The sequence below is a fragment of the Lepidochelys kempii genome, chromosome 11 (genome assembly GCF_965140285.1).
Source record: "Lepidochelys kempii isolate rLepKem1 chromosome 11, rLepKem1.hap1, whole genome shotgun sequence".
NCBI classification, from domain to species: Eukaryota; Metazoa; Chordata; order Testudines; family Cheloniidae; genus Lepidochelys; species Lepidochelys kempii.
This window is the reverse complement of record NC_136390.1, coordinates 60579956-60592363: the sequence shown is the minus strand read 5'-3', so window position 1 is coordinate 60592363 and position 12408 is coordinate 60579956. Positions and strand designations below refer to the sequence as shown.

General features: G+C 38.7%; 1 protein-coding gene across 6 annotated transcripts in view; it reads right to left on the bottom strand.

Annotated features, from left to right (window-relative positions):
- Positions 1-12408, bottom strand: part of CARF (calcium responsive transcription factor) — a 70113-nt gene that overhangs the window by 19864 nt on the left and 37841 nt on the right. For 5 of the 6 annotated variants that reach the window (XM_073306466.1, XM_073306467.1, XM_073306471.1 and 2 more), the window contains exons 13-14: positions 8446-8576; positions 7290-7656 (exon numbers count right to left, since the gene is read on the bottom strand). In XM_073306466.1, the coding sequence (XP_073162567.1) occupies positions 7290-7656; positions 8446-8576 (498 nt within the window). Of the gene's footprint in view, positions 1-696; positions 4457-7289; positions 7657-8445; positions 8577-12408 lie in introns of those variants that run through there. The other variant, XM_073306472.1, reaches the window with a different exon arrangement.

Genomic DNA, 12408 nt, shown 5'->3' with positions numbered 1-12408 from the left:
AAACCCCCTCCCCCACAATCCAGGAAAATACAGTATGAGGCTGTACAGTTTTCCCTGCTGAGCCCTCTCAATCCTACCCTGAAAGCCAGCTGCAGGGTTTGTCCTTGGTAGCACAGCTCCAATGAAGCCACACTGCCAGGAACACAGTGAACCACCAGGAGCAGATTGAAGAGGCAAAGGTCTTATGCACAGACGACTTTGGCTGCCTATCGATCCCAGAGACTTGGAGTTGGCCTCCATGGCCTGTCTGGTGACAAACTGTGATCCCTGAAGGAACCATGAGGAAGGGGGGAAAATCTCAATGTAGGCGGCAAACTAGGCTAGTATGTCTTAAAGCTAACTTTAGACTTCAAGGCCAACAGGGCAGTGCAGATATCAATATGTACACCTGCATTGCTGTAAAATAATAAATGGATACTTACTTGGATTTAGGCACTTTCAACCTTTGCATATTGCAGTGGGGAAACATACACCATAAACATGTGTGGGTTTCTGATTAGGAAACACAAAATTCTATAGATTTTTTGTTTGGGAAAAAGTGTCCATGGAAGTTTTCCTTTTAAACAAGCAAAACTTTTGTCATGTTGAGAATGGCCAGTTAACTCTAGTTTTTTGGGTTTGTTTTTTTTTATATAAGGTTTAGCATTTTCAAAGTTTTGGTATTTATGGACAGTTTCAGGAGTCAATATTAACATATCTGTATCAAAAGCAATTATTTTAGATAAGCAGCATTAACACAAACAGCACCTCAACCTGTAGGAAGAATACAACCAAGACAATCATCACACAATACAGGCTGTTTCTTAAAAAAAAAAAAAAAAAAAACTTTACATTTCAACAAGGAACACTATACATTAAGTTACAATATATATAGATTTGTCTCTCTTTAAACTTTGTACAAACTGAAACATTCTTCAGACACACCATCAAGCTTGTGTCTTGACAGCACAGAAAGAGAAAGCCTTGCTGGTTTCCAGCCTTGAACGAGAACCATGGACCCATGTCTTTTAGGTGATTTTTCTGCATTTTAACTAACAGTTTTTGCATGCACACAGCCCTTCTTATGAAGCAGACCAATCACTCTTCGTGAGCAACTGACATAAGGAGGAAAGATTGGTGAAGAATTAGTTCACTGAAAACCCTGTGCAAGCTCAGAATTAGTAGGCTTGTAAAACAAGTGTTTTGAGGAAGCCAGAGTTAACTTTAGAAATGTTTCTAACGCCTACTGTGAGCTGATATCCAATTATTTTACATGTAAACTCAAATTAAATGACTATGCAACATACTCAGAACAGCACTGTGCTCGATTCTTCTTTCACTCACACTAGTTTAACACTGATGTAACTACAATGAAATCAATGTAGTTTATACATGTGCATGAGAGGAGAATCGGGCCTTTTATCTGTAACCTTCAGTTGGAACCTAGCGAACCAAAACACCAATTTGAGTACAAGTGGGCCTATGTGTCCAGATCACTTCAGATTGTGTGAAACATAACACACGTAGAGTAAACATAACTTTGTAAGAGGAAAGACTACGCTCTCTCCAAAAACAACAGTGACATAACCAGAGTATACATTTAGACAGAAAAGAATTAGAATTTAAAGAATTTGAAGTTAATTTTGAAACGACAATTTGAGTATCAGCCACAGAAATATTTAAAATAAAATCAATTATTTTACAATGTTCTATAAATAAAAAACAGGAGAAATGGGACGGCAAAAACCAGAGATTAAAACTTTTACATTTATATGTAATTTCTTTCATTCCATAACTGACCCCTTGAAATTTATCTCTATCTGCACCCTCTTGACAAAAAACTTCTGGTTCTATTCTTTTCAGGGAACTGTGCAATTCAAGCTAGATTGGGAAAAGTCACTCCTTAGTCTGCTATTCAAAATGGCCTAAAGGAGCTTTTCCTTTAGCAGCCTGTATTCACTATGAGTAAAGTCTATATCCTTTGAATTTTCTCCTGCTTAGTGTATAATCAGATCATGTGTTATATTAGGAGAAATAGTAACTGGCAAAAGAATAGTCCTTCCTCAACATTGTCACTGGGGAAATACGCAACAATTGATGGGTATTTAATCATTGCAAAGTTTTTGCCTTCGATTTTTACATGAATCAGGAATCTAGAATTCTTTTAAACCTGTCACTGGTAATTTTTAATATTAATTTGCTGTTCTGAATCAAGATTTCAATGTCAATATCACAGAATACTGAGGAGGGTGATTTATCTTGGAATGTACCAACTGAAATTGTAAGAGTAGCAGGAAAAGCTAAATGATATTCAACGGTAGCTGAGTGGGAGGAGGAATCAACTGCTAACATACTGCTGACAGAATTTTAAAGAAAAACATAATCCTGTATGCTGTGCACGCCGGGGCTATAAATGAAGCAGGACCAAACATCCATTCTACATGAGATACCACAACTTTAACGGAAATATAAAATGCACAGCATATCACTGAATTTACCTACACAGAAATGTATAAGGCAAACCATAAATGAAATGAGTTCAAATGCAATCTATGAGACCCCACACAACTGGAGATTCTATAACTGCCCACATGAAGTAATCTTGGCTCTTACTTAAAAAGAGCAATCCCTGTAGGAATGTCCCAATTTAAACCATTTAAACCACAAAAATTAGATTTTAACAGCGTTAACAGTATTAGGAATACTTACTGGAGTAAAGATTTTTAGAGGTAAGACCTTAACTGATGCAGCATGTAAAGATATTTGGAGATCCTAAACACAATGGGATATTTCAAGGATCTTTAGCTTTAAGTGCACAAAAGTAAGCAATTCAAGATTATTTCAGATTTCTAATATTTAAAGATGTTTGTGCACGCTTTAAACGCACATTAATAACATTGATCTGAACCGTTTTTGTCCTTTATATGCACAAATAATACTTGTAATAATTTTTCCTTTGCAAATCTGTAAGTAAAACCATAGTCAAACTGATCTTGCAAGTCATATAAACAAGAGTGAACTGTTATCACTGAGTTATCAATCCCTGGAAATACGGGTTAATAATACATATGCTGGTAGAACTGAACCTATGGTGGTTCTGAATGCTGCTATAAACAACATCTGAAGCAAACTTACTGTTATTTAATTTCCTAGTTATGTTGTATCAGTTTTATTTCCTTTATTGCTTAAAACTGATTTTAAAATATTTGTAAGTATGAGTCATTCATTATGAATTCTGCCTGGCACATAAAATATAACTCAGTTCTTGCTGCTTGTTATGGACTTGACTTTGACGTCGATGCAGAAAAAAAAAATTCCTCTGGCATTAATTCAATTAGCTCCTGAAATGTAACTGACGAGAAACAACATAGACCCTTGTTCAGTCCTAACAGCTGTCTTAGGGAAAACTTGAGACCCATTTATTTTCTGACCACCACAAAGAGCACCTCTGTATGTTGTTTGTTTTTCTACCGCTTATCTCAACATAGCAGATGGCTCAGATTTGGAATATTGTTTTTAATCATGGTATCACTAATACCTATGCCATGACCATCAGCATATTAAATCATATGCCTACGTGAATGTAAAGTATAAGTGCACAAAGAGGGAAGTAAGCTAAAACACTACCACCAATCTTTCCACAGGAGATGCAACTGTTGCTTTTAGTCATTATGACCAGCTGGCTGCTGCCCTTTCAATATAAAGGCTGCAGGTTGAGAAAGTAAACCCATGATAAAGCCAGAATGTTAAATACATCAAAACATAATCCTCTTCTACTCTTCATTCCATCTACTCCAGTTCCATAACCCAGTTTTATTTTCACCTGGCAATTTCACCTTTCCATCACTAACATTCCTATCAGATGCAGTCCACATTTTTCATGCATCCCTTGCCCTTGGCACTTTTAAAGTTCTGCATCTTGATTTCCAAAGACTTTATTTTTCTCTCAAAATGACTGCCATTGTTGATGCATTTAAGGGCAGATTCTGTTGTCTTTGGAGTACCAGGATAGGTGAGGGTTTCAAAGAGATTAGTGAGAGTAGCATTCTGATTCATATTATAAAACTCAGGGATTTCACTTTGGAAGACCTACTGAAATACTGAGCAAAATAGACCATCTGGATAGTATGGAAGGGAAGAAGGAGGAGGTGTTCCACATGGGAACTGAATGACCTGGAATTGGCAGTGAACCGTATCAGCTGTAAATCAAAGCAGCTGTCTGTCAGAACTAGTGTATGGTGCCTATACTGACTGTCACAATGTCATTTTGAAGAATGGCATTGTTTGGAGAATATCCGCTTTCTTTTCCAAGACATTTAGAGTCCTCTGAGTTGCAAATCCTTAATGCCTTCATGGATTTAAATAGTGGCAGAGTTCTGGCAGTCTCTGATTCTATCTGCCTCCACAGACAATGCTTGTTCTCTGGGTTCTTGTTTAACTTGGCCCACACAAATGGTACCCTCTGGATTTTCTTCAACTTTAAAAGCAAAACACAAAACAAAACATTAAGGTCAAAACTCCATCGATAACACTTAGCTCTTAAGAACTGTATATAATTAGAAGGAAAAAATTACTGTAGCTTGGGAAAACATGATGATTTAGGCTAGAACATGATGGGGCATTTGAGAGATCAGTATTTCAGTAGTTTAAAAAAGTCATAACACTTGCTGTGTTAGAAGATTAAGCAAGCAGAATTAAATTTGTTGCGATAATAAACTTCTTAACAAAAATCTGAAATAGTTTTATGCACGAAAAAGAATAAATGGACTGGAATGTATAACGTTACTTTCTCTAAGGAGTCCTTTTTTTTAACAATATGAGGAGTCTATTCTTCAGGTATGAATCTTAGGTGTCTCTTATAAATATACAGAGCCAAATTCAGCAGTGATGTAAGTACTATCAGACTGAAGACGTGGGAGCTGTATGCAAGTACACCAAGACTGAATTTGGTCCGTCCACTTAAATACACAAACTTGTCATCTTAAAACAAGTACTTTTTGGGAAGAGGTTGTCAATGAACAATTGTGGGTATGAAAGAGACAGATTACAATAGAAAAGTTGTTTTAAATAATAGCTTAGAACTTCATCCCCAGTACAAACAAGTGACCATGCTGGACAGAAATGATCATGCTGGACAGGTTACATATTTTCATCAGCCAAGCTACTCTAGTATTTAACTACCAGTCAGATAAGAGAGATTGTAAAGAATGATTTTAACTGACTTGTCCTGAATGTGCATCTGGGACCAGTATCTCAGAATCCACAAAGTCCAGCACAAAAAAGTTGATTTGTTCCTGTAAATTATCTCAGTTTGGGCCTGCCCAATAACACTGGACTAATTGGGGAAAATTCTGAATCTAGCTCTAGATTGTTTCCTGGCTTCTTACTCTCCAGGATTCTCCAACAGGATTACTTGGCCCCTTAAGAAGACGAAGTATCTGGTGTTGTTTATAAACATCTCCTCCTGACAATTAATGAGTGACACTGTTATGTTATGAAAGGATTCCCGCACACTTTCCAGGCCAAGAAGTATGATGACTATGAGGCGATGGGGGTGTTCAGCACAAATAAAATGAGGTACTCTCAAGGGATGTGGAGAGGCCTCCAGGAAAATATAAATGAGCTACATTTTGTTGTTAAATTGTCTTGTTTCTATAATTTTACTCCCCTGTGTTCTTTTTCTGTTTTGAATAAAATATTTCTTTAAAAATTCACACATCTTTCCACCAATATTTTGCTTTTAATGTAGTTTAGAGTGACAGCACCATCTAGCTTGAAAGGCCACACAGAATGACTGATGGACTAGAGAGCAGAAGAGACATTTTTGATGACCTTTCTAGAATCCTTATACCAACAATAAAAACAGATTTTTTTGAGGAGAACAGTTAAGGTCAATTATAAGAGTTTGGAATAGCTTCAAAAACAACATTCCAGTGCAAAAGACTGGAAAGTTCGGGACAATTTTAGATACATTTAAACATTAAGATTTTGGTTGGCTTAAATTAGAAATAGATGATACAATCAGTAAATGCCCCCTTGCATAATTTTGTTGTTAATTTCAGTATATTTAATGCTTTCCCTACATTCTGAATTTTCAAAGTAGTGCAGAATTTAGTACCGAGAAAACGTAAGTGCACTTAAAAAGTTGTCAGTGAGGAAGCTGGGGGGGGGGGGAGAAGGGGGGTTGACAGATGGTTAGGAGAAAGTTGTGGCTTTGGGCACTTGCAAAGATATGAGAGGCAATTTGGGATTGTAGGATAAGCACATTATTAGCTGGTTATTTCTGCTAAACTGCTCAGAAGTCACATTTCAGAATTCGCAGACACTGAGAAAAATGGGGCTATTTGCAGGTATCATTTCTGGCTGTCTGCAGAGTCAGGAAGACAAGATTGCTTCAGTCTACATGTGGTCCACATCTGAAGGGTTTATTTCACAACCATTAGGGCTCAAAACTTTAGAATTTTTTAAATGAAAGCTTAGATTCTGGAGCACAATTTGTTAGAAGAAGATGTGTTCTGTACCAAATTCTATGGCAGAGGTTCACAGAATATAAGGCCCTGATTATAAGGGCCTTCAGGGGCTCTCTACTCTATGAGAGGAGAACATTTTTGTTTGGCTTTACTGTGATTTTTTTTTAAATGCATTTTCTGAAAAATGTTTAAAACTCCAAGAAATGACTGGTATATAATTTAAAAAGTTGCAACTTATCAGCCCTGCACTCCCCCAGGAGAAACTGGAAGAAAAATGAGACCTCCCAGAAGACAGTTTGAGTCCGTCTTAGAAAATAGCTGGGGGGGGGGGAGAGTTTCAACATTTTCAAGTTGCTTATGTTTTGCAGAGTTTAAATGCATTAACAACAAAATCCCAGCTCTCCTAACAAACTTTTCTTGTTGAAACTGTTAGTTTACCGAAACATACAGGGCTTTTGTTAAACAAAAATATTTTATTTTCCACAAAAACCTGTTTTTAGTAAACTAAAATGTTTTATGTAGTAAAAACCAGTTTTTAGTAAATGAAAAAAAATTGATAAAGTTTGAGTAAAAAGTCATGAAAAATTCCACAAACTGAAATTTTTAAAAGTTCAACAGTTTTTGACACAAACAAGCATTCAAAAAAGGCCATTTTCAGCAAAAACATTTTCAAAAATTTCAATTAGCTGTTTTAGAAACTAAGTAGGATCTGTTCATTCAGTATTCGAAAGAGTATCCTGGTGATGACAGATTCCCCACGGCACCCCAGAACACACATGGCTAAGAAAATTAATTCTCAATTTGTGCATTTAAATACCGTAGGCAGATTAAAAAACTTACTAAGAGCTGGATGGTTGTCTACAATCCGTATTGGAATGGTCTGGACGTCTCCCAAAAGAAACTGATGGATCCCTCCCTCGAGGCTTCCTGTATCCTCTACACCTCCAACAGTTACCAGCTGGCCCATAGTGACCAGATTTTGATCTGATATAGGCAGATTTCCAATAGCGGAGGCAGCATTGTTGCTCTGGGTTAGACTGGCACCTGTGTGAAGGTTGTGTCCTTGACTCAGTACTAGAGAGTGGTTGGTTATCACACTCCCTATGGAATCCAGGAGACTTGCAGGGTTGGGAGCAGAATGGTTATTTACTGCTATCAGGGCTGTTGCTCCATCCACAGAGGTGAATGTTGGCTGCAGCTGTAATCCCTGTGAAACAGAAGACAGTAAGTCAATATCACAGTGTTCTACATCAATCAATACCATAGTGTGAAGAGTTTGTGACCCTCAGGGCTCTGAATTGGGGCCCTTGGGGCAACTGTGTCAAACAAAAATTTGCAACTGATTATGAATGAAGGCTGGGTTCCCCAATAGTGCTTTTTCCCAGCAGAAGAGTGGGTCTGAAGTAGGACAAGACTGGGGTTCGTAGAGAACGAAACCTACAGTTTCTGGGTCTGAGTTGGGAGCTGCTTTTTGGTTCTCAATACAGTTTTAGAAGTGAGAGAGAAGGGGAAATAAATGGCTGTGGGGTTGGCTCACTGACTGCATCTATCCTAACTCGTCTGTATGACAATCCCTGGATTTAACAGTGCTCACAGGATAGCAGTAGGATCACTTACATGCCAAGTAAAAGCCAAAATGCGTAAAAATGCAAGGAAGTTGCCATAGAGGGGGCTGACAGCTACTTCAGATCTGGCTTCCCTTAGCAAAAATTTGTGGGGCACGGATCAGTGTTCACGCTACAATCCCTGTCAGTACCCAGGCCAGGGAAGCTAATGATCCAACTAGTGGATCACATTTGGTGATGAATCCTGGTCACATGCCACCTGAGGCATCCTGCGCTTTCGCTAAGAAGAAGAGCAAAAATTTACGTAGGGAGCATATGGGATAGTTAGCGGAGAGGAAGTTTACAGTCCTCAGCCTCTCCATCAGGATTCCCAGAACAGCAAAGGTTGAAATTCTGGCCATCTTGGTGAAGGTGTTAGAGAACTTGACTACCTGAAGCTGTGCAAATATCTTGGGCTGGAGTGAAGAGAGCGAGGACAACAGCTGAGCTGTCTCTGGAGGCAAGTTCTCCCCAGTTTGACTGGATTCCACTTTGGTGGCGATTGAGTCTCCTGGTAAACTCCCTGCAGCATCACAGAGACCAATGAACAGAGATTATGACAAAGATTCTGTTAGTTTACAGAGCTCTGAATACCTGAGCCTGATGAACAAAAGCTCAAAAACATTATATCACAACATTGAAACATATAAAAACATTTACGTTTGCATAATAAATAGTCTGTATTTTGTGTAGAAAAACTTAGATACCAAAGGAAGGAGAACAGGTTTGATGTGAGAAAAAGTAAATACAGGGGTGTATAAAGTTAAAGAGTTTAAATTTTAAAAAGATAGGGAAATTACTAAGGGGAATAAAGCAATTGCTCCCTATCCTTTCTGTTAAATTCCATGTTATAAATTCATGGGAATCTATAAGCAAAAGAATTTCCACTGAGGCATCAAGCAAATTGTTTGAACATACATACACTCTAGATAAAAGCATAGGTAATAGGAAGAAAGACAAAACTAACTATGAAGTACATGGTTCTTCAATAAAACCTTATGCAAGAAATCCTATAGGTTTCTCTCCACTGTTCATGGAAGTGAGGTACTTCAATACAGCTAACTATTTTACAAAGCCCTTTTATCTAGAAGCCCTTCTGGTTTCCAGACTATTGTATCTTCCCATGGAAACCCCTATTTTATGGAAGTTTTGGTTGCTTCTGAAGCTTTATAAAATCAAGATTTGCCTAAATTGTTTCCCCAAAAATCCTCCATTGGCTCATCATATATTCAGTCCCGGTGAGACCCAAAATATTTGCAATTTAATTAATGACTCAAGTCTCAGGCAGATATGCAGTTGTGTTGTCCCAGCGTCCTCCTGGTATCTTGCAATGTTACTTTTGAAATCAGCAGGTGATTTTTTTCAGCAAGGAATTACATTACATTTCCAGCAACGTGAGAAGTGGAGAAGTCCCTCAATATACACTGAGACCCAAACTCTAGCTGCTAATGAAATAATCCTGACTGTCTTTGAATACAATTATCTTAATATAGTGCAGTTGGTACAGTAATCCTGTGGTTCTTGTTAATACTATACAATTAATCCTCGTGCATCGGGGGAAGGGCTATTGCCTAATATCCTATACAATACTATTGCAGCACATATAAGAATGTTCCAGCTTCCCAATCAGTGTATTAAATACATCACATGGATGTTCTGTAGATGTTTATTAATTCCATATGTATATGGAACATATATCACAACAGATGTGAAAGAGAACCAAGGGAACTGATAGACCTATACATCTAGATAATTACAGGTTTCAGAGTAACAGCCGTGTTAGTCTGTATTCGCAAAAAGAAAAGGAGTACTTGTGGCACCTTAGAGACTAACCAATTTATTTGAGCATAAGCTTTCGTGAGCTACAGCTCACTTCATCGGATGCATAAAGTGGAAAATACAGTGAGGATGTTTTTATACACATAGACCATGAAAAAATGGGTGTTTATCACTACAAAAGGTTTTCTTTCCCCCCACCCCACTCTCCTGCTGGTAATAGCTTATCTAAAGTGATCACTCTCCTTACAATGTGTATGATAATCACGGTGGGCCATTTCCAGCACATCATGGTATCGAAGGGAGGGCTTTGGCTTTTTTGACCATGGGATGCTATTCCAGGAAGAAGGTCTACTGGGAAGAGATGGGGTCCACCTGACCAAGAAGGGGAATAGCATCTTCGTGCACTGACTTGCCAACCTAGTGAGGAGGGCTTTAAACTAGGTTCAGTGACAGCAGGTGACAAAAGCTCAGGTAAGAATTTAAAAAAGTGACCTTAACAGATAGGTAGATATTGAGGGGAGGACATGGAAAATTACAAAAGGGTCAAAGGAGTAACAAGGAGGAAATCGGGGGGAATCTGATCAACATTTTAGATGTCTGTTCACAAATAAAAAGAGTATGGGGAATAAACAGGAAGAGCTGGACTAAATTATGATTTAATTGGCATCACAGAGACTTGGTGGGATAATGACTGGAATATTGGTATACAGGGGCACAGCTTGTTCAGAAAGGACAGGTAGGGGAGAAAAAGGGAGGAGAGGTTGCACTGTACATAAAAGGATAGATATACTTCTTCTAAGGTCCAGGAGGAGGTAGGAGACAGACCAGTTGAGAGTCTTTGGGTAAAGATAAAAGGGTTAAAAAATAGGGATGATGTCATGTGGGGGGGTCTACTATAGACTACCAAATCAGGAAGAGGAGGTGGATGAGGCATTTCTAAGACAAATAAGAGTGATAGCCAAAACACAGGAACAGGTAGTAATGGGAGACTAACTACCCAGATATCTGTTGGGAAAGTAATACAGCAAAACACAAAATTTCCAATGAATTCTTGGAATGTATCAGGGACCATTTTTTGTTCAAGAAAGTGGAGGAAGAAACTGGAGGACAGCCACTTTAGACTTGATTCTGACCAACAGGGAGGAATTGGTAGCAAATCTGAAGGTGAAAGGCAGTTTGGGTGACAGTGATCATTAAATGATAGATTTCATGATTCTAAGGAAAGGAAAGAGTCAGATCAGCAGAATCAGGATAATGGACTTCAAAAAAAAGCAGAATTTAGCAAACTCAGAGAACTGGTAGTATGGTTGCATGGGAAGAAAATCTAAGAGAAATAGGAGTTCCGGAAAGCTGGCAGTTCCTCAAGGAGACAATAATTAAAGGCACTCCGGAACTTGCAGGCACCACATCGGTGGGGGACTCGGGAGCCGCAGCAGCAGTGACGGGGAAAGAGAACTAATAACTAAGGCTAAGTTTTTGTCATATTTTTAGTAGAAGTCATGGACAGGTCACGGGAAATAAACAAAAATTCACAGCAGCCCTTGACCTGTCCATGACTTTCACAAAAAATATCCCTGACAAAAACTTAGCCTTAGTTATTCGTTCTCTTTCCCTGCTAAGGCTAAGTTTTTGTCAGGGATATTTTTCGTGAAAGTCATGGTGCCTGCGATGTGGTGCCTGCAAGTTCCGGAGTTCCCCTGCCCCTGGGGTGGGCTGCTGTAGGGTCCTCTCATCCCAGGCAGCTGGTAGCTGCAGGGTCCCCCAGCCGCTGGCTGCAGCTGGGCAACTGTGGGGAGTCCCTACCGCGGTGGGGACCTCGCGCACGGTCAAAAACAAATCAGGATAACCAATTTAATTGCCTTTTTTGATAGGATTACTGACTTAGTGGATTGGGGGGGAAAGCAGTAAATGTGATATACATTACTTTTAGTAAGGCTTTTGACACAGTTCTGCATGACATTCTCATATGCAAACTAGTGAAATGTGGTCTAGATGAAATTACTATAAAGTAGGTGCACGAATGGTTGAAAGAACATACTCAAAAGAGTAGTTATCAATTGTTTGGTGTCAAATTGGGAGAGCATATCTAGTGGGATCCTGCAGTGGGTCAGTCCTGGGTCCAGTACTATTCAATATTTTCATTAATGACTTGGATAATGGAGTAGAAAGTATGCTGATAAAATCTGCAGGCGACTCCAGGCTGGGAGGATTTGCAAGCACTTTGGAGGACAGGTTTAAAATACAAAAGGATCTTGACAAATTAAGAGAATTGGTCTGGATTCAACAAAATAAAATTTCATAAAGACAAGTGCAAAGTACTTCACTTAGGAAGGAAAAATCAAATGCACAGTGAGGAATAATAATAAGAAAGGATCTGGTGGTTATAATGGACCACAAACTGAATGAGTCATCAATGTGCTGCAGCTGCAAAAAAGACAAATATGATTCTGGGGCGTAATAACAGGAGTGTTGTATGTATGATACTGGAGGTAACTGTCCCACTTTACTTGGCACTGGTGAGGCCCCAGCTGGAGTACTGTATCCAATTCTGGGCACCACAACTTAGAACAGATGTG